Source organism: Hylobates moloch, unplaced genomic scaffold (genome assembly GCF_009828535.3).
Source record: "Hylobates moloch isolate HMO894 unplaced genomic scaffold, HMol_V3 SCAFFOLD_1, whole genome shotgun sequence".
Taxonomy (NCBI): Eukaryota; Metazoa; Chordata; class Mammalia; order Primates; family Hylobatidae; genus Hylobates; species Hylobates moloch.
Genome location: NW_026652276.1, coordinates 97,665,832 through 97,691,639, shown reverse-complemented (window position 1 = coordinate 97,691,639; position 25,808 = coordinate 97,665,832). Strand labels below are relative to the sequence as shown.

The 25,808-nt window shown below is 58.8% G+C and overlaps 2 protein-coding genes across 5 annotated transcripts in view; one reads left to right on the top strand and one right to left on the bottom strand.

The window, feature by feature from the left end:
* TECPR1 (tectonin beta-propeller repeat containing 1) overlaps positions 1–20,996 on the top strand; it is a 38,403-nt gene extending 17,407 nt beyond the window's left edge. For 2 of the 3 annotated variants that reach the window (XM_032755898.2, XM_032755897.2), the window contains exons 10-27: positions 76–221; positions 3,081–3,571; positions 4,020–4,165; positions 5,042–5,197; positions 5,586–5,735; positions 5,836–5,993; positions 7,791–7,918; positions 8,067–8,183; positions 8,840–8,942; positions 11,847–11,943; positions 12,069–12,148; positions 13,232–13,288; positions 13,774–13,954; positions 14,423–14,558; positions 15,168–15,260; positions 18,441–18,547; positions 18,672–18,791; positions 18,980–20,996. In XM_032755898.2, the coding sequence (XP_032611789.1) occupies positions 76–221; positions 3,081–3,571; positions 4,020–4,165; positions 5,042–5,197; positions 5,586–5,735; positions 5,836–5,993; positions 7,791–7,918; positions 8,067–8,183; positions 8,840–8,942; positions 11,847–11,943; positions 12,069–12,148; positions 13,232–13,288; positions 13,774–13,954; positions 14,423–14,558; positions 15,168–15,260; positions 18,441–18,547; positions 18,672–18,791; positions 18,980–19,093 (2,580 nt within the window). In that variant the 3' untranslated portion in view covers positions 19,094–20,996. The remainder of the gene's footprint in view (positions 1–75; positions 222–3,080; positions 3,572–4,019; positions 4,166–5,041; positions 5,198–5,585; positions 5,736–5,835; positions 5,994–7,790; positions 7,919–8,066; positions 8,184–8,839; positions 8,943–11,846; positions 11,944–12,068; positions 12,149–13,231; positions 13,289–13,773; positions 13,955–14,422; positions 14,559–15,167; positions 15,261–18,440; positions 18,548–18,671; positions 18,792–18,979) is intronic. The other variant, XM_032755901.2, reaches the window with a different exon arrangement.
* A 270-nt stretch (positions 20,997–21,266) lies between these two features.
* On the bottom strand, positions 21,267–25,271 carry BHLHA15 (basic helix-loop-helix family member a15). Of its 2 annotated transcripts, none has more exons than XM_058442856.1 (2): positions 24,872–25,108; positions 21,267–24,484 (listed from the first exon to the last, which is right to left on the bottom strand). In XM_058442856.1, exon 2 carries the CDS (start codon positions 24,428–24,430, stop codon positions 23,861–23,863), a length of 570 nt encoding a protein of 189 aa, XP_058298839.1. In that variant the 5' UTR covers positions 24,431–24,484; positions 24,872–25,108; the 3' UTR covers positions 21,267–23,860. The 2 variants fall into 2 exon arrangements, with proteins under 2 accessions (XP_058298839.1, XP_032611786.1); XM_032755895.2 differs by lacking the exon at positions 24,872–25,108 and adding an exon at positions 25,212–25,271 and having other exon boundaries at positions 21,268–24,484.
* Positions 25,272–25,808: the final 537 nt, after the last annotated feature.

The following is a 25,808-nucleotide window of genomic DNA, read 5'->3' as shown; positions in this document are numbered from 1 at the left end:
TTTGCACCCCTAAGAAGCGAGAGGAGCCCCCGGGCCTGCGCCCAGCTTCCTCAGAACACAGCCTCTCTCTTCCAGGTGTGGGGCATTGGCTGTGAGGACCGAGCTGTGTACTTCCGGCAGGGTGTCACCCCCAGTGAGCTCAGCGGGAAGACCTGGAAGGCCATTGTCGCGGCCCGAGAGTGTGACCGGTCATACTCTGGCAGCTCGTCTAGTCTCCTCAGGTGACCGGGGGTGGCAGGGTGCGCAGGAGTCAGGCTAGGATGGGCTGTCTGAGCCTAGATGGTCATGTCCAGAAGAGGCTGCCACCTGCCCTACTGGGTCCCGGGACTTGCCCCAGGCAGGAGAAAATGGGTCTCTACTCACAAGAGCCACAAGAGCCGAAGCCCTCCTGCCTCAGTCCCACAGAGAGGAGGTCCTGGGGGCAGCCCGGGGTGGCCGCTGGAGGTGTTTGACACACTCTGGGCTGCTGATGGCAGCATCTGGGAGCAGGGTAAGGCTGGGCCATCGTGATGGAGGTGAGGCTTGACCCTGAGCTAGGTTGTCCCATTGGGTCCAAAGGCTGAAGATCTGGGGCAGAAACAGTTTCTCCGGGGTAGAAGTAAAGGCCCCTCTGTCCAGGGGAAACAAGGACAAGACAGAGGGTCTCTGCTTCGCCTGCAGCAGTGGTCTCAGACTCAGACATCGGGGTCTCCTGGAGGGTTTGTTCAGACTTTGATCTCCGGGTCTCACCCCGAGTTTCTGTTTGAGACTTGGTATTTCTCACCAGCCCCCAGGTGATGCTGCTGCAGTTTTGGGGCTGCACCTGGTGGTCCGTGGGTCTAAAGAGCATGGACAAGCCCCAGCTCTGCCCACCGGCCGTGAGAGCACAGGCAGGCGACTCAGTGGATAAGCTGGGGACAGCTCAGCTCTGCAGCAGGCATGTCCACATCATAGGCGTGGATGGAGATGGCACTCAGGGCTCGGGCTCTGCAACCGTCCACATTGTTCCCACCTGTAGCTGTGACACTCCCTAGCCCCTGGTCCACACCCCTCTATGCCCTGAGGCTGATGGTTGCCACCCTGCTGTGCTGTCAGCCCAGAGGGCCAGGGAGGACGGCCAGGGCAGGCGTTTGCTCATGTGTCACCTGAGGGTTTAGTCTGCTCAGATTGTTTTTTTTTTTTTTTTTTTTTTTGAGACAGTCTCACTCTGTCATCCAGGCTGGAGTGCAGTGGCGTGATCATGGCTCACTGCAGCCTCAAACTCCTGGGCCCAAGTGATCCTCCCACCTCAGCCTTCCAAGTAGCTGGGATTACAGGTATTCACCACCACACCTGGCTAATTCTTGTATTTTTAGTAGAGACAGGGTTTCCCCATGTTGGCTAGGCTGGTCTTGAACTCCTGACCCCAAGTGACCCTCCCACCTCTGTCTCCCAAAGTGCTGGGATTACAGGTGTGAGCTACCACACCCGGCCAGCTGGTAGTTCTTTTTTTTTTTTTTAGACGGAGTCTCGCTCTGTCGCCCAGGCTGGAGTGCCGTGGCGCGATCTTGGCTCACTGCAAGCTCCGCCTCCCGGGTTCACACCATTCTCCTGCCTCAGCCTCCCGAGTAGCTGGGACTACAGGCACCCGCCACCACACCCGGCTAATTTTTTGTATTTTTAGTAGAGATGGGGTTTCACCATGTTAGCCAGGATGGTCTCGATCTCCTGATCTTGTGATCCTCCCGCCTTGGCCTCCCAAAGTGCTGAGATTACAGGCGTGAGCCACCGCTCCTGGCCCCAGCTGTTAGTTCTTAAACTGGAAAGCACATTAGAATCAGCTGAGAAGCTTCAAAAACTACAGATGCCAAATCTTTATAACTTTGAGGTTAGCGATGGCTTCTTAGATATGACACCAAAAGCATAGGCAATGAGGAAATACAGATAAATTGGACATCATCAGAATTAAAAACTTTTGTGAATCAAAAGGACATTATCAAGAGAGTGAAAAGTCAATGGAAGAAAGGCGAGGCTGGGTGCGGTAGCTCACACCTGTAATCCCAGCACTTCGGGAGGCCAAAGTGGGAGGATCGCTTGAGCCCAGGAGTTCAAGGTCAGCCTGGACAACATAGTGAGACCCCATCTCTACAAGAATTTAAAAAAAAATTATCTGGGTGCAGTGGCATGGGCCTGTAGTCCTAGCTACTTACAAGGCAGAGGTGGGAGGATCACATGAGCCCAGGAGGTCGAGGCTGCAGTGAGCTATGATCACGTCACTACACTCCAGCCTGGGCAACAGAGAAAGACTGTCTCAAAAAAAAAAAGACAATAACAAATGCTAGTGAGAACATGGAGAAATTGGAACCGTCATACACTGCTGGTAGGAATGTGAAATGGTACAGCCACTGTGGAGAACAATTTAGCAATTCCTCAAGACATGAAACCCAGAACTGCCCTGTGAGCCAGCACATCCACTGCTGGGTGTATACCCAAGAGGCTTGAAAACACGTTTTAGTCCATTTTGTGTTGCTATAAGGGAATCCTGAAGCTGGTCTTTTATAAAGAAAAGAGGTTTATGGTCGGGCGCGGTGGCTCACGCCTGTAATCCCAGCACTTTGGGAGTCTGAGGCCAGCGGATCACTTGAGGTCAGGAGTTCAAGACCAGCCTGGCCAACAAGGTGAAACCCCGTCTCTACTAAAAATGCAAATATTAGCCAGGCGTGGTGGTGCATGCCTGTAATCTCTCAGCTACTCGGGAGGCAGAGGCAGGAGAATCGCTTGAACCTGGGAGGCAGAGGTTGCAGTGAGCCAAGATTGTGCCGCTGCACCCCAGCCTGGGTGACAGTGAGACTCCGTCTCAAAAAAAAAAAAGAAATAGTAATTCTAGATCTTCACTCTCAGATATGTCGATGTGATTGGTCTGCAGGGTGGCCCAGGTTTCAGCTCCCTGGAAGCAGGTGCTGATGTATACCTTGCACAGAGGAAGAGACAGGAGTTCAGAGAGGTTCTGGCTTGCCCAAGGTTCCACAGGCAGTCATGGTGGAGCACCCTAGAGCCAGGCCTGCCTGACAGCGCATGTTCCCCTGCAAGGGAGTGATGGGTCTGGCCTGATTTGTCCCCAGTGCCGGCTGCTTCTTCGGTGACGAGGTGAGGGGTAGTGGCGAGTCTGCCCCCAGTGACACCGATGCTTCCTCGGAAGTCGAGAGACCGGGGCCTGGCCAGCCTCTCCCTGCAGAGCCTCTAGACGATTCCAAGAATGCCGCGGGGAACTCAGCCTCAGGCCCAGGGGCTGGCAGGACCGCAGAAGATACCGTGGAGGATGCCTGCCCAGCCGAGGGCAGCAGGGAGGCCAGACCCAACACACACCCCGGCCCGGCCCCCACCCCTGCTGAGCTGCCCTGGACCAATATTGACCTCAAGGAGCCCAAGAAAGTGCCCAGCCACTCGGCCGCTGGCTTCCCCGAGACCACCAGCCTCTCCTCGCTGGGGCTCCTCCCGCTGGGCTTGGAGGAGCCGTATGGGGTGGATGACCACCCGCTGTGGGCCTGGGTGTCAGGAGGCGGCTGCGTGGTGGAGGCGTGTGCCATGCCCAGGTGGTTCACTGTCCAGGCGGGTAAGGGCTCCTGCAGCACCTGGGGGCATCCACATGGCCAGGTGCCCTGGGGGTGTGGGGTGTGGGAGGAGGCCGGGGTGGGGGGGCTTGGGCAGGCCTGCTGTCCTCCCTGGACGCCTCACTGTGCTCAGCAGCCCTGAGCCAGACATTGCACTCCTCTGTGGCCTCTGGAGACCAGCCCGAGGCTGTCAGGACCTGGAAGCACAGTGGCCAGTGCCCCTTCCCCTGTCTGCAGCCCCTCCCCTGTGCTAGCGGCGGTGGCCGCTTTCCAGGCTGAATTACTGGGGGAGAGCAACTTGTCCATCAGGGCGAAGGGTGGAAGAAGGCTTAACAGAGAGCGTAGCTTTTGAGCTAGAAAGGGCTGATTTGGTGGAGGGGAGCACCGTGGCTTCCTGCCCAGCTGTGGGCAGGACGGTGCCCCGGCCCTGAGGCTCTGTCTGCCCCACAGGCCTGTCCTCCTCGGTACACATGCTGTCCCTGTCCATCACGCCGGCCCAGACCGCTGCCTGGAGGAAGCAGATCTTCCAGCAGCTCACGGAAAGGACCAAGCGGGAGCTGGAGAACTTCAGACACTACGAGCAGGCCGTGGAGCAGGTGGGCACCCCGGTGGCTGCGCACGCATTTTTTTTTTTTTTTTCCAGCAATCATTCATTGAGCACCTGCTGTGTACCAGCTCTGAGAGAAACAGATGGATGCCTGCATCCCCCGGTCTCCCGCCCAGATGCAGGCATAGAGAAATGAGCTCAGGCTTTCTTCATCCATCCTGAAGACTTTGGTTTGGGCCCCACTGTGTTCCGGACTCGTTGGAGGCCCTGGGGACCCAGAGACGGCAGCAACCTCAGAGGGTGGTGGGTGGGGAGGGGAGGGTGGCCAGGGAGGGGAACCACATCATCCTCTCCCTGCTGGAGGGAACCCCGGGCGCCCAGGGGTGTAGCGTGTGATTGCAAGGAGTTAGCACAGAGGGCGGCCAGAGACCCCACCCCTGGGCCGACCCTGCTTCTGCCCCGCTATCCTGTGGCAGAGCCCGGCCCTCAGAGGCTCACAGTCAAGTGTGGGGGTGACAGGGAAGTCACACAGAGCATGTGACCCGCCTCATTCCAAAGGCCCCTGGACACGAGTAGGCTGTGGTTTGGGTTCTAGCTCTGCTGCTGGCTCACTCTGTGACACCAAGCCAGGCACGGAACCTCCCGAGCCTGTCTCCCCATGCAGAAGGCGGGGTGGCAGTGACCACTCTCTGGCTGTTTGAGAGAGAGGAGATTGTACGGAACAGCCCTGGCTCAGCCTGCACCTATCGGGTGTCCGGCAGCGTCACTGTTATCATTAGCGTAGGGGGAGCTGGGCTGACAGCCGGGAGTGCTGGGTGGGCCCTACCCCAGCCCTGCCTCCTCCTCTGGGCACCCCCAGCCCCGCCCTCCTCCCCTGGCACCCCGGGCCTGCCTGTGATGGTGTCCACTGCCCCGGCCTGCGCAGTCGGTGTGGGTGAAGACCGGGGCGCTGCAGTGGTGGTGCGACTGGAAGCCCCACAAGTGGGTGGACGTGCGCGTGGCCCTGGAGCAGTTCACGGGGCACGACGGTGCCCGGGACAGCATCCTCTTCATCTACTACGTGGTCCACGAGGAGAAGAAGGTGCCCGCGGGTCCCACAGGAGATGGGGCCAGGGAGGGGACACAGGGCTGGGGTGCCAGGGGAGGGATACAGAAATGGGGGAGGGGTACAGAAATGGGGGTGCCCAGGGGAGGGGTACAGAAATGAAGGTGCCCGGGGGAGGGGTACAGAAATGGGGGTACCAGGAGAGGGATTACAGAAGTGGGGGTGCCCAGGGGAGGGGGTACAGAAATGAAGTACCAAGGGAGGGGGCAGGGCTGGGGGTACCCAGGGGAGGGGGCAGGGCTGGGGGTGCCAGGAGAGAGGGTGTCCGAGGGCCAGGGTCCCAGGGTGAAGCACAGTGGAGGTCGCCCTCCAGAGGCCTCCTGCCCTGGGTGATAGCCCTGCCGGGCGCCTGCTCTGTGAACAGTACATCCACATATTCCTGAATGAGGTGGTGGCGCTGGTCCCAGTGCTGAACGAGACCAAGCACTCCTTTGCCCTGTACACCCCCGAGCGGACACGGCAGAGGTGGCCGGTGCGTCTGGCTGCCACCACCGAGCAGGACGTGAATGACTGGGTGAGTGGGCGGTGGTCCCCTCGGGCCTGGGGGAGGGACAGCCATGGTGGGGCAGCCTGGCCTGGCCTGCTCAGCAGTGACCGGCGTTGTGCCACGCCAGCTCGCCCTGCTCAGCCTGTCCTGCTGCGAGAGCCGGAAGGTGCAGGGCCGCCCGTCCCCACAGGCCATCTGGTCCGTCACTTGCAAGGGGGACGTCTTCGTGAGCGAGCCCAGCCCGGACCTGGAGGCCCACGAGCACCCCCTGCCCTGCGACCAGATGTGAGTGGGCCGCACTCTGGGTGGGGTCTGGGGCCTGGCCTCACCCCGAGCTCGTGGTTACAGAAGGGGGTTCCAGAGGACTGGAGTCCACGCAGGGTCAAGCTTCTCGCTGACCGGCCAGAGGCACGGCCACTGGTTCCCAGGCCCCCAAGTCCCCCTGGGCCTGTCCAAAGACCCCAAGAAGGGGAACCAGAAGCCCCACTGGGCCCAGGGTGGGTCAGTGCCGCCCAGCAGCCTCTGAGCATCGGGAGGAACGTGGAGTGTGGGTGAGGGGCACAATCCTCCACCCCAGGGGGCTTCCAGGCCATAGTAAAGCAGCCACATCTCTCCACCTGCCCAGGGCACAGACCGGGCGCTCAGCCGCCTCCAGCTCCAGCTGAGCCCCTGCTGAGTGGGTGGCCCGGGGCCTGGGGGCAGAGAGGAGAGAACCACTGTGGGAGGAAAGTTTGGGGGCGTGGTCAAGGCAGAGTTGGTGGGGTTCAAAGTCCAGCAGGAGTGGGTGGAGAGAGGACTTGACGTTTGGCACTGGTAAGTGCCGGTGGAGACCGGACCTGGGGGACCCGGGGTAGCCAGGCTGGAGTGGGGTGAGGGCAGGGCTGGGCGCACAAGCCTAGGAGGCATTGTTCTGTTGGGGACATTGAGGGACACAAGGCGGGGCTAGGCAGGTTGGCTCACGCCTGCAATCTCATCACTCTGGGAGGCTGAGGTAGGAGGATCACTTGAGGTCAGGAGTTCAAGACCAGCCTGGGCAACATAGCCAGACTCGTCTCTACAAAAAAAAAAAAAGAAACCAAAAAATTTAAAAAATTAGCAAGGCATGGTGTCATGCACTTGTAGTTCCAGCTACCGGGAGGGCTGAGGTGGGAAGATCACTTGAGCCCAGGAGTTCAAGGCTGCAGTGAGGTGTGATCACACCCACACCACAGCACTCCAGCCTGGGCAACACAGGGAGACCCTGTCTCAGGAAAAAAAAAAAAAAAAAAAAAGCCACAAAGAGGGAATGAAGTTCCCTGGGGGCGATCTGAGCTGAGTCCTGAGGAGGAGGGCCCGGCAGGGGACATGGGGGCTATGATTCTGTCCCCTGTGGGACAGAGGCTGCCCCGGGGGTGTTCCCAAGCTGACGAGGTCCTGGGCTTCATTACCCATGGGCACGGGGGCTGGCCAGAAGCCCTGGCTGCAGGAGGGGAGAGCAGTATCCTGCCAGAGGATTCAGACCACCTCTGGTGACAGTGACAGTGACAGGGCCTCGGCTGCAGGAGGCTGTGACCTGCACCGGCAGCAGCCTGCACTCTGCCCACCCAGGAGGCCATGCTGTGCTGGCGCCGCCTCCCGCCGACACCCTGGAAGCCCAAGGGCTGTGCTGTCACTCATGCAGAGGATTAGACGTCATGGCCGGCTCTGCTCTGTGACATTCAAGCCTGGCTGCACCTGCCACTGTGGCCAGCCCGTTCCCCCAGGTCCCAGACCCCAAGGGGCCCTGTGAAACACGCCGCTGGCCTCATCCCCCTCCATGTCACCATGGGGCTGAAGTGAGTGGGTTCCGGAAGACTCCTAGCCCGTGGAGACGGTCTGACCTGCACAGCCCCAGTGCCAAGACGCTGCACCTCTCTTGGGCTGAGTCTCTTTAGCTTTGATTAATATGAACGCGGAGGTCAGGCAGGGTCGATGGTCTGTGCTTGGAGACTGAGGGCTGGGAAAATCCCAGAACCACCGGAGGGCACGGAACAAAAGGGCGGCCAGGCAGGGTTGGAAGGTGGGGCCTGAGGGGTTTGCACCTGCCCTCTCCCATCCTTCCAGGTTCTGGCGGCAGATGGGCGGCCACCTGCGGATGGTGGAGGCCAACAGCCGGGGCGTGGTGTGGGGCATCGGCTATGACCACACGGCCTGGGTGTACACAGGTGGCTATGGAGGCGGCTGCTTCCAAGGTGAGGGCAGCCCGTGGCCCCCCCGGAGCCTTCCTGGGCATTCTTTCCTCTAGTCCCCGTCTGGGTTCCCTGCCCAAGGCCAGGGCCACTGTCCCAGTGTTCACACTCGGCTAACAGCTGGCTGACAGGTGACCTTCACCACTGCCAGCCTCCACCGAGGATGGTCCCTGCCAGTACCCACTTCGAGCTGAAGGCCTCGAAGGTTCCAGAGAGGCAGCGGCCGGGGTCCACTGGCATGTCCGGCCCCTCATTTTCAGGGCGTTAGGTATGTTCTTCCTTCAGGGTAGGCACTCGCTGAACTTCTGTGGCCTCCCAATTTCTAGGAGCCAGGGTCCCTCTGTTTCTACTGGAAAACGAAGGCAGAAACAGACACCGAAACGGGGCGTTCCAGGCCACAGCTCACATGCCCCATGGGGGAGCAGCTAACCCCAGAGAACTGTGGTCCCCTGACACCCCAGGAACGCATATCTGAGCAGGCTTTCCAGCTTCCCTGTGTGTGAGGCAGAAGTGACCTCTGTCTTCATTTTACAAGTGAGGAAGCCGGGGCTCACAGAGGTTACGTTGATGGTCCCAGGTGCCTTTGGTAACAGAGTGAGCTGGGTGGGCCTCATGCCTCCCTGGTGCTAAGTAGGAGGGCAAGGTGGGAAGAGGTGCTGGAGGGGTGTGGATGGGAGTTTTAATGCACAGCAGGCTGTGCTCATCGAGGTTGCGCAATCCCAGAATAATCACAGTCCCAGAGGAGAAAACCCAAGCCAGGCCGACCCCCGTGAGATAAGCTCAACAGGACTGTTTGCCCCTCACTGCTGACCTGGCTCCAGCCCACCCTCCCCGTCTCTCTGGGAATCTGTGCTTCAGACGGAAAGCCAGAGTCCCAAGCAGAGCATATGTGGCCTCGGTCCCAGCAGCCACCTCTCCCCACAGGCCTGGCCAGCAGCACCAGTAACATCTACACGCAGTCAGACGTGAAGTGTGTTCACATCTATGAGAACCAGCGCTGGAACCCTGTCACAGGCTACACTAGCAGGTAAGTGGCACAGGTGCCCGGCCAGGATGCTGCCTGGCACAGGCCTTAGTCCTGGCAAAAACAGGACAGCAACATCCACCATAGCATGGAGTCCGGTAGAGCCTGGTGTCAGGCCCCCAGCAGGAAACTAACCAGATCTTATCGCTCACTGAGATTTCTTTTTCCTTGAATCTTTTTTTTTTTTTTAATACAGAGTCTTGCTTTGTCACCCAGGCTGGAGTGCAGTGGCATGATCTCAGCTCACTGCAACCTCCGCCTCCTGGGTTCAAGCAATTCTCCTGCCTCAGCCTCCCAAATAGTTGGGATTACAGGCGCCTGGCACCACGCCCAGCTAATTTTTTATATCGTTAGTAGAGACGGGGTTTCACCATGTTGGCCAGACTGGTCTTGAACTCTTGACCTCAAGTGATCTGCCCACCTTAGCCTCCCAAAGTGCTGGGATTACAGGCATGAGCCACCGCGCCCAGCCGAAAGTCTCTAACTGTATTGACAAAGTTTCTACCTCCAAGAAATGTATGTAATTCCTTCTTAATAAGATTCTGTTCCTGATTCAAGCACCAGAGATAGAAGAAAAAAAGGTTTTGTACTTTTGTTTTCTTTTTTTTTTTTTTTTTTTTTTTTTGAGACTGACTCTTACTCTGTCACCCAGGCTGGAGTGCAGTGGCGTGATCATGGCTCACTGCAACCTCTGCCTCCCAGGTTCAAGCGATTCTCCTGCCTCAGCCTAACAAGTAGCTGGGATTACAGGCACGCGCCACCATGACTGGCTAATTTCCATATTTTTAGTAGAGACGGGGTTTCACCATGTTGGTCCGGCTGGTCTCGAACTCCTGACCTCATGATCCACCCGCCTCGGCCTCCCAAAGTGCTAGGATTATAGGTGTGAGCCACCACTCCTGACCTGTAGTTTTCTATACTAGAGCTTTGACATCTTTTATTAGACGGTATTTCATATTTTTGGACACTATTATAAGTGGCATATTCAAAGTTTTAAATTTTTTTTTTTAACTTTTTGAGGCTGTCTAAAGAAATGCAGTTGATTTCCTCTCCTGCTTTTCTTTGGTTTTGTTTTGTTTTGTTTTGTTTTTTTGAGACACACTCTCACTCTGTCACCCAGGCTGGAGTGCAGTGGCGCAATCTTGGCTCACTGCAGCCTCTGCCTCCCAGGTTCAAGCGATTCTCCTACCTCAGCCTCCTGAGTAGCTGGGATTACAGGCACGCACCACCATACCTGGCTGATTTTTGTATTTTAGTAGAGACAGGATTTCGCCATGTTGGTCAGGCTGGTCTCCAACTCCTGAACTCCCGAAGCCCGCCTCAGCCTCCCGAAGTGTTGAGATTACAGGCATCGTCAGGCGTGAGCCACCGCGCCTGGCCTCCACTTTTGCCTTTTCCAAACTGACGAAATAAACACTTAGTAATAGAAACAACAAACTCTCTGACGACTCTAATCTCACCAGCCAAAGACAGCAACTGCGATTAGCATGTGGGGTGTGGCCTTCCAGCCGTGTGGCCTTCCAGCCATCTGTGTGTCCGTGTTGGGGGCAGACAAGGCCAGGCACAGGGAGGTGGCTCCATGGCCTCACTGTTCCGTACCCAGAGTGGACCCAGTGTATCTGACTTTACTCAGCCTTGGACCTCTCGACCATATGTGACCTTTTCAGCGTCCTATGGAACCATTTAAAGGATGTCCCTGTGTGTAAATATTTGTGTATCTGTGTGTTTACCCCAGTAAATCAGGGGATTTGAGATTTTCTAAGGCGGTTGGCACACATCGCCAAAATATTTCCATCCTGAAAACCTCCGCCTCAGCTGTGGGCAGTGTCCACACAGCCTGGCAGCACACTTGGATCTCCACCCCCTCCTCACGTCCTCCTCAGTTCCGACAGAGGACAGGGCAGGGCAGGGCAGGGCTGCGCACCCACATCTGTCTCAGAAAGGCCTGAAAGGGCCACAGCTGGTCATCACAAATGCATGCCCCAGCTGCGTTCTCCAGGCATCTCAGCCTCAGCCGCCCCCAAAACCGCCCTGTGTGCTGCTTCCTGCCACTCGAGTGTCCTGTGGTGGCACTAACAAAGTACCACAGACCACATGGTTTGAACAAGAGAAATGTGGCCACGTGTGGGGACTCACGCCTGTAATCCCAGTGCTTTGCGAGGCGAGATCAGCCTGGGCAACAAAGCAAGACTCCATCTCTACAGGACATTTAAAAATAAATTAGCCAGGTGTGGTGGCGTGTGTCTGTAGTCCCAGCTACTCAGGAGGCTGAGTTGGGAGGATCACTTGAGCCCAGGAATTCGAGGCTGCAGTGAGCTATGATCATACCCCTGCACTCCAGCCTGGGTGACAAAGCGACAGCCTGTCTCTGAAAAGAAAGAACGAGAGAGAGAGAAAGAGAGAAAGTCTTCTCCCCTCTATGCATGTCTCTGTGTCCAAATCCCACCCCCCGCCACCTTTTTTTTTTGAGACGAAGTCTTGCTCTGTCGCCAGGCTGGAGTACAGTGGTGCAGTGGCACAATCTCGGCTCACTGCAACCTCCGCCTCCCGGGTTCAAGCGATTCCCCTGCCTCAGCTTCCCGAGTAGCTGGGACTACAGGCATCCGCCACCACACCCAGCTAATTTTTTGTATTTTAGTAGAGATGGGGTTTCACCATGTTGGCCAGGATGGTCTTGAACTCCTGACCTCAGGTGATCTGCCCACGTCGGCCTCCCAAAGTGCTGGGATTACAGGCATCAGCCACTGTGCCCAGCAGGCTGTCACCTCTTAGGAGTGCGAGTGCCTGGAGGTGGCTGGCTCTGAGACTGGAGCTCGGTACTTCCCTGTGGGGTGTTATGGGGGTGTCTTGAGTGAGCCGGTTGGTTCCCCAGTCTCCCTCGTCACCTGCCCTGTCGTCCTGCCACAGGGGTCTGCCCACGGACCGGTACATGTGGAGCGACGCCTCAGGGCTACAGGAGTGCACGAAGGCTGGCACGAAGCCCCCGTCCCTGCAGTGGGCCTGGGTGAGGCCCCGCTGCCCCCTGGGGGGTTGGGAATCCGCCCTCCCACCCCTCCTTGCCCCTCCTCGAGTGTTCTGACTGCCTTCTGGATTTGGGGGTTCCCATCCTCACTGACCCACTCCTCCCAGGTTTCCGACTGGTTCGTGGATTTCAGCGTTCCGGGGGGCACGGACCAGGAGGGGTGGCAGTATGCCAGCGACTTCCCTGCGTAAGCTTCTCCCTGCACAGGGCCTTCGGGCCAGGTCCTGAATGTAGGGCCCTGGAGTGTGTGGCCTCTGGCCTCACTGCTCTTCCAGGCCAGACCCTGCCCCCTAGGCCTGGCCAAGGAGCAGACCCCTGGTGCCAGCCCTGCTACTGGAGGGGGAGGAGCCATCAGAGTGGCCAGGAGGGGCCCAGGGGAGCACTCCCTGCACACGCGGCACCCCTGACCTCCGTGCGTGGGACGGGTAGGAGCGCCATGGCTCCCCCATGCCACGTTCATCCCTGCTGTGCCGGGCACGGGCTCTGGGAGGGTCAGATGGTGGCACCCAGGGCACCAGACTGAGGGGCTTGAGGAGGGCGAGTGGCCTTGACAGCCTTAGCAGGTTCAGCTCTGGGGGGCTTTGAGCCAGGCCCTGAGTGTTGGGGGACCCAACACGAGATGTTAGGTGAAGGGGCAGTGTGAGCCCCTCGGAGAGATGCAGTTGCCGCCCCAAGGCCCTGGACCCTGGCGGCGCAGGTGCACGGCGTGGGCAGGCCCTACACAGCACAGTCTCAGCCTGTTGGAAGATGGAGCCGGGACAGCCTGAGCTGGGGCCCAGAGCCAGGTGGCTTCTGAGCAGACCAGGACTGTCCCCTCGGCCACAGCCAGGCCTCCTGGACCACCCTCTGCCCAGCCTCGGGCCTCATCCTGACTGAGGGCTCTTGCTCCCCAACAGAGCTCTGACGGGGCCTGGGGAGGGGAGGGCTGAGTCCCCTTAGCCTGACCCCTGACAAGTGACTGCTCTGCTCCAGCCCCAGGGAGGCTCCCGACCCCCTTCCCTAGGGAGCCCCCAGCCCCTGGGAGGCCCCAACCCCCGGGAGGCCCTCCCTGCAGGTCCTTGGGGCTACACTCAGCCCTGACCCCGCCGGGGCAGCCGAGAAGCGCCTCCTGAGAGCCGCGCGTGGTGACACCTCCTCCTCTGAACCCCATCCATGGCTTCCACCCAGTCCCCATGCCCTGTAACGGGTAGAACAAGAATGTTTACATGCACGGTCCCTTTCCAGAAACTTCCATGAAGTGGCCCTGATTTCATCTTCTTCCTCCTTGCAGCTCATACCATGGGTCCAAAACGATGAAGGATTTTGTGAGGAGGAGGTGCTGGGCCAGGTGAGGCAGGGCTGCAGGGTGACTGTCACGGTCAGGCTCCTGGAGGAGCTGCCCCTGAGGGAGCTCTGGTTCCCCGCACCGCGGGCCAGATCTCCTGGCCTCTGACCTCAGTCCCAAGGGAAGAAGCAGTGGGGAGTAGGGTGAAGAGGGAAGCCAAATCTAAGTAAATGTCAGCCCAGGAACTGCCCGCAGGCTCCCAGTGCTCTCTGGTTTCAGAATAGTTTGTTTTTATGAACAAATAAGAGAAATGTCACTGGCACACTCCGCCTGTGAGCTGGACAGAGAATGGGGCCTGGCTGGGGCTGGGGGTGGGGGTGGGGGCCTGGCTGGGCCGGGGTGGGGGTGGGGAGGAGGCCACCTCTGGGCCCCTGTTTCTACCCACCCCAGGGTTGGCTGCTTTCCTCCTCCTGGCTCCAGGGGCAGAGGCCCTGGAGCCTGGCGGTCACCTTGGGGTCCCCGGGCTGTGTCCCCTCTCCACTGTACAGAAAATGCAAGCTGGTGACCAGCGGGCCCTGGCTGGAGGTGCCCCCCATCACCCTCAGGGACGTGTCCATCATCCCGGAGAGCCCAGGTGCCGAGGGGAGTGGGCACAGCATTGCCCTCTGGGCCATCAGCGACAAGGGGGATGTGCTGTGCCGCCTGGGCGTGTCAGAGCTCAACCCTGCGGTGAGTGCCGGAGCCAGACAGATTCTTCTTGAAATGAGACCCTTGCTCTGGAGGCCAGCTGGGCTCAGACCCTGCTCAGGACAAGCCCCTAGGACCAGTGGACACTGCCTATGGTCCAAGTGGGTCCCTGTGCCCTGGGGCAGTTGGCCCAGGAATGAGGCCGGTGGGGCGGGGGTGACAGAAGTGGGCCCAGGGGACACCGCGGCTCTTTGGCACCCGGTCCTTGGTGGTCAGCACCCCGGTGAGGTGCACACGCCCACGGGGGCGCTTTCCCTGCTTGCAGGAGGATGAGCTGCGCCCAGGATTTCAACAAGTACCGAGATCAAGCCGGGTGGGGCTGTATGACTCCTGGCTGTCCCCCAGCCACCCGTGCTGCCCACCCACTAGGCCCATTTCTGCTGGGCCTGGAGGTGGGGCCCTGGGGGTGGGGGCCCTGGTGACCTCAGCGCCCCTCCTTGCCGTCCCCAGGGCTCCTCCTGGCTGCACGTTGGCACCGACCAGCCCTTTGCCTCCATCTCCATTGGGGCCTGCTACCAGGTGTGGGCCGTTGCGAGGGACGGCTCCGCCTTCTACCGGGGCTCCGTGTACCCCTCGCAGCCAGCCGGTGAGTGCTGCGCCCCAGGAGCCCCTGCAGTGTTCACCTTCCATCCAAGCTGATGTTTGCTGAACATCCCCTCTGGGCCAGGGTCCCTCAGAAGCCGTGTCCCCCTCCCGCTGGGACTGACTGGGAGGTGGTCACCTGGGTGATGGGGCAGCCGGAGCCAGGCCTGCCTGGCCCTTCCCGGGGTGGCCCCTGTGTCTCGGCCCTGCAGGGTCCACTCCACAGTGACCAGTCTGGTGGCCGCCCGGGAGGACGGGCTGTGCTGGCTTATTCTCCAGATGTCCAGTGTCCAGCACGGGGACGCTGGTACTCAGCTGCCCTCCGCACAGGGATGGGTTAGCAGGGCAGCCCCTGAGGCTGGGCCTCCACCGTGAGCTGCACAGGAAGCCTTTGTGTTGCGCTGGCGAGATGAGTCCATCGGAGCCCGCCACGGCTTCCAGAGACCCCAGGCACAGTGCCGGGTGGACGGCAGGGCACGGGTCAGCTCTGTGTGGCCCACAGCTGACACCAGGCTACACATCCTAGAGGCAGCTGGGGACCGAGGCCCACAGCCCCACCTGGCCCACGCGAGCAGGAGAAGGCCACATGGCTGAGTCAGCCTCCCCTTTGCAGGTGACTGCTGGTACCACATCCCGTCCCCGCCGAGACAGAGGCTGAAGCAGGTATCCGTGGGGCAGACGTCGGTGTACGCCCTGGATGAGAACGGCAAGTTGCTCTTTTTTAAAATTTTTAATGTTTTGGCTGGGCATGGTGGCTCACACCTGTAATCTCAGCGCTTTGGGAGGTTGAAGCCAGCGGATCACCTGAGATCAGGAGCTCGAGACCAGCCTGGCCAACATGGTCTGCATGACACAGCGAGACTCTATCTCAAAAAAAAAAAAAAAAAAAAAATTTTAATTTTTATGGGTACAGAGTGGGTGTGTATATTTATGGGGTACGTGAGATGTTTTGATACAGGCATGCCATGCATAATAATCACATCAGGGTAAAGGGAGTATCCACCTCCTCAAGCCTTTATGTTACAAACAATCCAATTATACTCTTTTAGTTATTATTATTATTATTATTATTTTGAGAAGGAGTTTCACTCTTGACTCCCAGGCTGGAGTGCAGTGGCGCGATCTCGGCTCACTGCAACCTCTACCCACTGAGTTCAAGCGATTCTCCTGCCTCCGCCTCCCAAGTAGCTGGGATTACAGACACGCACCACCACACCTGGCTAATTTTTATATTTTTAGTAGAGGCGGGGTTTCACCATATTGGCCAGGCTGGTCTCAAACTCCTGACCTCAAGTGACCTGCCCACCTCGGCCTCCCAAAGTGCTGGGATTACAGGCGTGAGCTACCACGCCTGGCCCTCTTTCAATTATTTTAAAATGTACCATTAGCCAGGCGCAGTGGCTCATGCCTATAATTCCAGCACTTTGGGAGGCCGAGGTGGGCGGATCACTTGAGATCAGGAGTTTGAGACCAGCCTGGCCAACTTAGTGAAACCCATCTCTACTAAAAACACAAAAATTAGGCCAGGTGCGGTGGCTCACACCCGTAATCCCAGCACTTTGGGAGGCCGAGGCGGGCGGATCACAAGGTCAGGAAATCGAGACCATCCTGGCTAACAGTGAAACCCCGTCTCTACTAAAATACAAAAAATTAGCCGGGCGTGATGGCGGGTGCCTGTAGTCCCTGCTACTCGGGAGGCTGAGGCAGGAGAATGGCGTGAACCCCAGAGGCAGAGCTTGCAGTGAGCCGAGATCGCGCCACTGCACTCCAACCTGGGCGACAGAGCGAGACTCCGTCTCAAAAAAAAAAAAGCCAGGTGTGGTGGTGCGCACCTATAATCCCAGCTACTCAGGAGGCTGAGGCAGGAGAATTGCTTGAACCTGGGAGGAGGAGGATATTGATTGCAGTGAGCCAAGGCATGCCACTGCACTCCAGCCTGGGTGACAGAGCAAGACTCTGTCTCAAAAAATAAAATAAAAATAAAAATAGAGTAAAATGTACCATTAAAAATTTTTTTTTTGTTTTTGAGATGGAGTTTCACTCTTGTTGCCCAGGCTAGAGTACAGTGACATGATCTCAGCTTACTGCAACCTCCGCCTCCCAGGTTCAAGTGATTCTCCTGTCTCAGCCTCCCGAGTAGCTGGGATTACAGGTCCCTGCCACCATGCCTGGCTAATTTTTTTGTATTTTTAGTAGAGACGGGGTTTCGCCATGTTGGTCAGGCTGGTTCTCGAACTCTCGACCTCAGGTGATCCGCCCGCCTCGGCCTCCCAAAGTGCTGGGATTAAAGGCGTGAGCCACTGTGCCCGGCCGCATATCTTCTTTTGAGAAATGTCTATTCATGTCATTTGGCCACTTTTGGATGGGATTATTGGTTTCGGTTTTTTGTGTGTGCGCTGATTTGTTTGAGTCCTTCTAGATTCTAGTGATTAGTCCTTTGTCAGTTGCATAGTTTGCAAATATTTCCTCCTATCCTGTGGGTTGTCTGTTTACTCTGATGATTATTTCTTTTGCTCTGCAGAAACTTTTTAGTTTAATTAGGGCTCCTTTATTTATTTTTGTTTTTGTTGCATTTGCTTTTGGGATCTTAGTCAGAAATCCTTTGCCTAGGCAAAGCCCTTGAATAGTTTTTCCTAGGTTTTCTTGTAGAATTTTTATGATTTTAGGTCTAGATGTAAGTCTTTGATTCATCTTGAGTTGATTTTTTAATATGGTGAGAGATACGGATCCAGTTTCATTATTCTACATGCTACTATCCAGTTTTCCCAGCACCATTTATTGGAGAAAGTGTCCTTTCCCCAATTTATGCTTTTGTATGCTTTCTCAAAGATCAATTGGTTGGGGGTGTCTGGCTTTATTTCTTGGTTCTCTCTTCTGTTCCATTGGTCTATGTGCCTATTTTTATAGCAGCACCATGCTGTTTTTGTTACTGTAGGCTTGTAGTATAATTTGAAGTCCAGTAATGTGATGCCTCCAGATTTGTTCTTTTTGGTTAGAATTGCTTTGGGCATTCAGGCTCTTTGTGGGTTCCATATGAATTTTAGGATTTTTTTTTTCTAATTCTGTAAAAAATGATGACAGTATTTTAACAGGAATTGCATTGAATCTGTAGATTGTTTTAGGCAGTATGATCATTTTCATGATATTGATTCTTCCACTGATTCATCCCATACTCTTCAGTCCATGAGTATGGGATGTATTTCCATTTGTTTCTGTCATCTGATTTCTTTCAGCAGTGTTTTGTAGTTCTCCTTATAGAGATCTTTCACCTTCTTGGTTAAGTACATTCCCAGGTATTTTATGTTATTTTTTGCAGCTGTTGTGAAAGGGGTTAATTTGATTCTCAGCCTGATTGCTGCTGGCATGTAGCAGTGCTACTAATTTGTGTGCATTGATTTTGTAACCTGAAACTTTCCTGAACTCGTGTCAAATCTAGGAGTCTTTTGGAGGCATCTTTAGGGTTTTCTAGGTATTTGATCCTATCATGGGCAAACAGAAACACCGTGACTTCCTCTTTTTCGATTTGGATGCCCTTTCTTTCTTTCTCTTGCCTGATTGCTCTGGCTAGGACTTCCCTTGTCCATAGTTTCTGCCTCAGCAGAAAGAGGATTAGGACGCCGGCCTAATCGCACAATAGGGCGATTATGAGGCTCGGGGGACGCCCCGAGTGTGCAGATGGCGGAGCTGGCTGCAGCCCAGGCTCCTGAGTGTGGAGAAGCGGAGGAGGCTGTGGCCCTGACTCAGGGGCCAGGACCCTCCTGTCTCTCCAGCAGCTTCCCAAACCCCGAAGTGGTTAGAGCAGGGCCTGGCCACCGGCTGCCGGGCCGCACGGGCAGGAGGGGCTGGGAAGGTCTTCCCCTTTGACCCTCACTGCTTCTCTTCCCAGGAAACCTGTGGTATCGCCAAGGGATCACACCCAGCTACCCGCAGGGCTCCAGCTGGGAGCACGTGTCCAACAACGTGTGCCGAGTGTCCGTGGGGCCCCTGGACCAGGTGGGGGTGCTCAGGGGGTATCGGGCACTTGGGGTGCTCTGGTTCCCTCTCTGGTCTCCCCCATCCCATGCCCAGCCGTCCCATGGCAGGTGGGGCTGAGGGCTTCATGGAGTCTGTGCTCCAGGTCTGGGTGATCGCCAACAAAGTGCAGGGCAGCCACAGCCTGAGCCGGGGGACAGTGTGTCATCGCACGGGCGTGCAGCCTCACGAACCCAAGGGCCACGGCTGGGACTACGGCATCGGGGTGAGTGGGGCCCAAGGCCTGGGGCTGTGTTGTCACCTTGTGCCTGCACTGGTGCTGAAGACGGGGACGGCCACTGTGGGACCGTCCCCTGGGACCCGGTGTCTGGGTTGCAGGGAGGCCCCCAGGCAGAGCCCCTCCAGGATCCTCAAGTCCCCGAGTCCCCTGGTGACACAGCTCTCTCCTTCCAGGGAGGCTGGGACCATATCTCTGTCCGGGCCAATGCCACCAGGGCCCCCCGGAGCTCGTCCCAGGAGCAGGAGCTGAGTGCCCCACCAGAGGCCCATGGCCCCGTCTGCTGCTGAGGCCCCCACACACACCTACATGCAGGGACGGTGCCCAGTTTGGGGGATCAAGGCTGAGCCATTCTTGTGCTGGAGTGTGCACCATGGGAGCGATGTGGGCCAGGCAGACTCAGGAGGGAACCTGGCCCCAAGGCTGCGGCCACTTCAGAGGCACTGGCTGAGACGGCCCTGAAATGTGAAGCTCTGCGGACGCTCCTGCACGTGTCCCCGTCTGCGAGGAGTCCCCGGGGTGTGGGGCATGGGGTGGGGCTGCACCTCCCAGAGGCCCCTCCCACGCTTCCCTTCCCCTCTCCCTCCTGCCTTTCCAGGACCAGAACCCGGAACCTGGAGTCCTCCAGGAACGCCGGCCCTGGGGCAGCAGAGCCCAGGATGGAGCCCTCCTGGGCCGGCATCTCAGACAGCACCCGGGCCCCGCCACCCCTGACCAAAAGAGATAGCCGTGGGGCTCAGGGCCTCTTTACCATGTGCAGTGACCACTTCTCAGAGCAGGACTTGTAAAGAGGCTTTCATTTCAAAAGTGAAGGAAGGAGGCCGGGCGCCGTGGCTCATGCCTATAATCCTAGCACTTTGGGAGGCCAAGGTGGGCAGATCACCTGAGGTCAAGAGTTTCAAACCAGACTGGCCAACATGGTGAAACCCCATCTCTACTAAAAATACAAAAAAAAAAAATTAGGCGTGTGGTGGAGGGCGCCTGTAATCCCAGCTACTCGGGAGGCTGAGGCAGGAGAATCGTTTGAACCTGGGCACTCCAGCCTGGGCAACAGAGCGAGACTCCATCTCAAAAAAAAAAAAAAAAAAAAAAAGTGAAGGAAGGAGACCGCAGATTGGAAATAACACTGGAGTGGAGGGATGTCCTCCTCCCTGAGGGGCCGGGGCACCAGATGGGAGGCTGAGAGAGGGCGAGAGGCTGCCCCGTGGCTGGAGGCAGCATCTGTGTGCGCAGTCATCGTCATCAACCCCCATTCGGCCCCTTCCCCAGATGTGCTGGCAACGGGCTTCTTGGATGTCAAATCATGTTGTAGGGGGGGTGCAGACTGCAGGCTTCTGTGGGGAGCAGTACTGTGTCCGTCGGCAGTGGCCATGGGACCCTCAGCCTGTCCTGCACATGGAGCAGGGCACACAGTCACCCTCCATCCTGTGGCGAGAGCCCAGCCTGGCCCGGCCAGTCAAGGCAGAAAGTGTCGGCCAAGTGGCCCCAACCCCATCCCGCAATCTCTCAGCTCCTTTTTCTTTTCTTTTTTTGAGATGGAGTCTCGCTCTGTCGCCCAGGCTGGAGTGCAGTGGCTCAATCTCGGCTCACTGCAAGCTCCGCCTCCCGGGTTCACACCATTCTCCTGCCTCAGCCTCCGGAGTAGCTGGGACTACAGGCGCCCGCCACTGCGCCCAGCTAATTTTTTTGTATTTTTAGTAGAGACGGGGTTTCACCGTGGTCTCGATCTCCTGACCTCATGATCCACCCACCTCGGCCTCCCAAAGTGCTGGGATTACAGGCTTGAGCCACTGCGCCCGGCCTCTCAGCTGCTTTTTATCCCTTTGTGCCCCATTTGGGAGTTTGCTTCCTCCACCTGGACACTTTGCCAGGGAGGTCATCAGAGCCCAACCCCAGGCTCTGCTTGATTGGAGAGGGGATGACTTACCACCACCTGACCTTCCTAGGGTCCTGGTCTCACTGTCAGCAGGGGGTCTGTTGTGTGTATTTGTACAGTTTTGCTGTATGGGGTTTGTCACCCAAAAGCTGATGCTGAGAAAGGTCTCCCCGGGGCCCCTCCTGCGGGCATCTGAGAGACCTGGTGTTCCAGTGTTTCTGGAAGTGGGTCCCAGTGCCGCCGGCTGTGAAGCTCTCAGATCAATCATGGGAAGGGCCTGGCAGTGGCGGCCACCTGGAACCACCCTGTCCTGTCTGTTTACATTTCACTATCAGGTTTTCTCTGGGCATTACGGTTTGTTCCCCTACAACAGTGACCTGTGCATTCTGCTGTGGCCTGCTGTGTCTGCAGGTGGCTCTCAGCGAGGTACGGGGAGGGCGTCACCCTGCAGAACGGCAGAGCGATGCGTCCTCTCACTGCTGAGCACCAACTGTTTACCCGCCCTGCATCACTTCCTCGGATGCTTTACTCAATAAACATTTCCCCTGGAGTGTCCATGCCCTGGTGTTTTTTATCGATACGTTGATTAAAACGCGTGGTTCCCCGTGTGCCTGAAGCAGACATTGCTGTGAAATCTTTTATTTTTGTTTTATGACACAGCATCAATTTCATGAATACTTTGAAAGGGCCATTAGAAAAAATAAGAGCCAATTTGGGTCGTTTGAGAAACATTTTCAGCACAATTACAGCGGGGGCATGGGCCGTTCAGCTCCAGCTGGGTTTTCCCAGATGCAACAATCGCGATTCTGGCTTCTCCGCTGGTGGGGATGGGGATCACACCTCCGGAGCTCTCGGGGCACCTGTCTGCCGGGGGATGGGTGCGTCCACAGCCTTGGGGGATGGCACGTGGGGTAGCCCAGTAATGGCATGTGGGTCTCTGACCAGCTTGTGCAGGGACTTGAGGGAACTCATCCTGATGGCCGAGGCAGGGGGGTCCCCACAGGATAAAAGGATCCATCCTGGCCTTGGGGTCCAAGGGGAGAGCCAAGGGAGTGGACCTGGCCCCTGGCCCCTCTCCTCCTCGAAACACTGGACACCCCGAAGCGAGACTGGCTGCTGAGGATGCTGGGTGATGTGGCCACGGGGCATCCCCTCTGGCCTCGGAAAGAAGGACTGGGCAGCTTGGCCCAGGTCACCCTCTAGGAAGCAGAGGAGGTGCAGGTGCCAGTTCAAGGCAGAAAGAAAGAGCCACTGAGGCCATTGTCCTGAAGGCGGTGCCCCCCAGGCCCTCCTGCTGCCCCCCAGGAAGCCCTGGGCTGCGCTGGACACCGGGCCAGATCTCCGTCTCCTGGACCGAGGCTCTTCTGGGCTTTCAGGCTCAGCTTGTCGGTGCATTCAGCAAGTTCAGGGACGGACTGAGCCCTGCTCTGGCCATGGCTCAGCCAGAAACAAGAGCTGCCATGCTCGTAGCACCTGAGTACCCCCGCCGGGGAGGTCTCTGTCATCTCGTGTCCCCGCTGGGCAGGTGCCCCGCAGCAGGGGAGCCCCGGGCTCTCTCTGTCCCAAGCTCCCAGCTGCGTCCAACCTCAGCTCACAGTGGTGGATCACCCTGACCTTCCACAGTGCCCCTCCCAAGGGGCAGACCCAGTGTCCTGGAGTCCCCACCCCGAGCTGTGCTGAAGGACAGCTGAGGCGGTAGGGCCAGGACCAGACCAGGCCTCTGATAAAGTCTCATCAAAATGAAACCAATGTGCCCGGGCCACCTTAAGGGGCCCTGACCAGGAAAGTTAGGCCTAAAGCTGCCAATGCCAGATCCTCAGGGTGTTACCTGTGTCCTTACGTAGCTAGGCCTGACCCCAAGCGCCACGACCCCCAACTTGGGGAGGGCAAGGCCACTGGGTGGGGACGGGCCAGCCAGAGCCCTTGGTCTCAGCTGTGGCAGCCACATCCCTGGCCCGGCTTGGCCCTGAGGGCCTTTGGGACATCTCTGGGCAGAGGCATGCGGGAGGGGAGAGTCAAGTAGCCAAGTCCGGCAGAGCCAGTGGGGCAGGAACGCCCAGCAGAAGGAAGCTGGGCTTGGGGCAGCAGAGACGTGCCAAGCCGCCAGGCCCGGCCATGAGGATGAAGCACCTGGGTGGGGGAAGGGACGTACCTGCCACCCCAAGGCTCCACCAGGCAGACAGACCCAACGGGCTGCCAACTCAAACCAGGACCCAAGCACGTTGTAATGTCCTACAGACAGCATGGTGCCAATTATATAACCCCACATCAGTGAGAATAAGTAACAGTGGTGGCAGGGTCTGGGTGGGGGGCACACTCGTTCCCTGCGCGGGCCAGGGCTGAGCAGGAGGCCTCAGAGCCGCTCTTGGGGAGCAACCCAGGGCCTTGGGGCTTCTCTCCCATGCCCAGAAGGGATGCACAAGGAACACCCAGCCCTGTGTCCTGCTCCAGCTCCACGGCGCCCCTCACACCCTGCCCCAGACCCTCCACAACCAGGCACAGCCTGGGGTCAACACATCCAGGAGCCCCCACTCGGGAGGAGGGAGGAAGAGACTCCAGCCCCTCCCAACCATTCAACCTTTGAGGATGAATTTGAGGTCATCTGATTAGAGTTTCTGGCAGTTCCAACCATCTCTGATTGGCTCCACTCCCCGAGCAGCCTTGGGCTCTGCCGGGCTTGTCCTGGGCCTCAGTTTACCCCAAATGAGGACGCTGAGCCCAGGCCCCATGTAGCCCTATAACAAAGGTTGGAGAGGGGGTCCCTTGCTGGGGCTTTGGCCTCGGAAAACCTGCAGGTAAACCTTTTCCTGGGATCTCCCCTTGCCCTGGAGGAAGTCAGGGTGAAGAGACGCTAGTTCCAAGGCTAAGGAGCCCTTTCAACTCCGGCTGAAACTGCCTGGCTCAATGAAAAATCAGGATCCGACTGGGCCTTACCCAGAGGTTTGGGCCTCACGCTGCTGTCCAGGGCCACAGCTGCAACTAGGCCACTCGCTGGTCCCCAGCGGGGCAGGAAAAATTGCTCCAGGGAAGTGGCTGAATGTTCGGGGGAAAATGGAACCGCTGAGGCCGCGTCCTTGTGGGGTGTCACCGCCCATCTGGGGCTCGCGGCTTGGAGGGACTGGGGCTGGGAGGAGCAGGCCAGGCAGCTGCAGCCACCGCCACCCCCACCCAGGGCTGGGCGCTAGGTGCCCTCTCGGAAGCTGTGGATCTGCGTGGAGTACCTCTGCAGGTGGCCCTGGGGCTGGGCCTCCGTGGCCCCCAACGTGCCTCCGGCCACCTGCTGCTGCTGCTGGTAGTGCTGGTAGAGCTTGGGGCCCGGCCCCTCCAGGCCCGGGAGGCGGCTGCTGGACATGGTCAGGATGGTGGCCGTCAATGATTTGATGTAGTTCTTGGCCAGCGTGAGCGTCTCGATCTTAGAGAGCTTCTTGTCTGCGCGCACGTGCGGGATGACTTCACGCAGGGCCTGGAAGGCGTTATTTAGCTTGTGCATCCGCTGCCGCTCCCTCTCGTTGCTCTCCAGTCGCCGCTGGATGCTGCTGTCACGACGGCCACCGGGCCCCGAGGGTCCTGGCCGCCTGCGCCTGCCCTCACCCGGAGCCCCTGCTGCGGCCCGGGCCGGCCGGCTCCGCAGACCCTTGGCCGGCTCTGGCCCTGGGTTTGGCAGGGACCCGTCGGGCGTCCCCTCCCCGGGGGTGGCCTCTGTGTCCTGCACCGGGGCCCGGCGCCGCGGGGGCCGGTTCTTGGTCTTCATGGCCCTGGACTGGCTGTCCTAGGAGGTGGCGGCAGGGAGGTGAGGCCCTTGGAGCTGAAATCCAGAACACAGGACACTCTGTGGTCACCCCACATGGCCAGGGGACCCGCTAGGGTGCCGTCCCTGGCAGCTTCCTCCTTGCTGACAGCAATGGTACCAGGGGCGGGGTTTGGCGCTCCGCGACTCGAGGTCCTTCTGTTCACACGCTTAGCCCTGGGCTGATCCCCCACACACCCAGGCCCTTGCTTTACCTCATACAGACCTCTGGAACCTGTCCCTGTCCCTGCGTCCCCCTTCCCCCAGGGTGACTTACCCTGACCCCTAGATCTTCCTCTGGCTCATGCCCCTCACTGCCCCCCAAGTGCCTCCTGAGGTCGGTGACCTTTGACACTTTGCCTAGACCACCCTGAGATGCGTCCCCCACCCCAGCTTAGGGGGCACCTCTGCCGGAGGCGGCACTGACTCCTTCATCCCGTGGGCGGGCAGTGACTCCAGCCACCAGGCTCTCGCTGTCCTGCCCCGCTGGACGTGACACGTGCAGGGACAGCACTGGGGCCAGAACCGCTGCGGACACGGGGCAGCCGTGGAGGTCAGAGGTCGGCAATGGCCAGGGCCTGGTGGCAGCCCCCAATCCCACCACGTGGATGGCCCCCGTGGGGGCTCCAGACAGACCAGAGGTCCCCCAGCCAGGTTTCTCCACAGCCCCCACAACCCCGCCGCCAGGTCCTGCCCCTGGGTCCCCTCCCTGCGGCCCCACCCGAGTTCCCAGCTCCCGGGTTACCTGGGGATCCGCGGCCGCACGCGCCGAGGCTGCCCACGGGGGACAAGGACACGTCGCTTTAGCCGCCCCGGGCGGGGCCGCGGACGCATGCAAATGAGCCCTCGGGGCGGGGCAGGGGCGGGGCCGGGGTCTGGGTGTCCCGGCGGGCGCGGGGCAGCAGTGGCGGCACCTGCGGGCGGGCAGGCGGCCGGCGCCTGGGGCTCCCGGACTAGGTGGCCGCGCAGCCCCGCCCCCAGCTTCCGCCCCGCCCCCAAGATAGACAACCTCCCCTGCCCGCCTCTCCCCATCCTCTCCCTACTGCCCCCCACCCTCGTCCCCCAAGACAGCCACCCCCGCCCGCCTCTCCCCATCCTCCCCCGACAGCCCCCCACCCTCGTTCCCCCAGACAGCCTCCCCCACACGCTTCTCCCCATCCTCCCCTGACAGCCCCCCAACCGCCCCGAGACAGCTTCCCCCCATCCGTCTCTCCCCATTCTCCCGCTACAACCCCCTCAATACAGCCTGCGTCCCCACCTCCCCTACCGTCCCCCGACAGCCTCCCCACAACCTGCTTTTCCCCATCCTCCCCCTCAATTTCCACCCGCACCTTCCCCATCC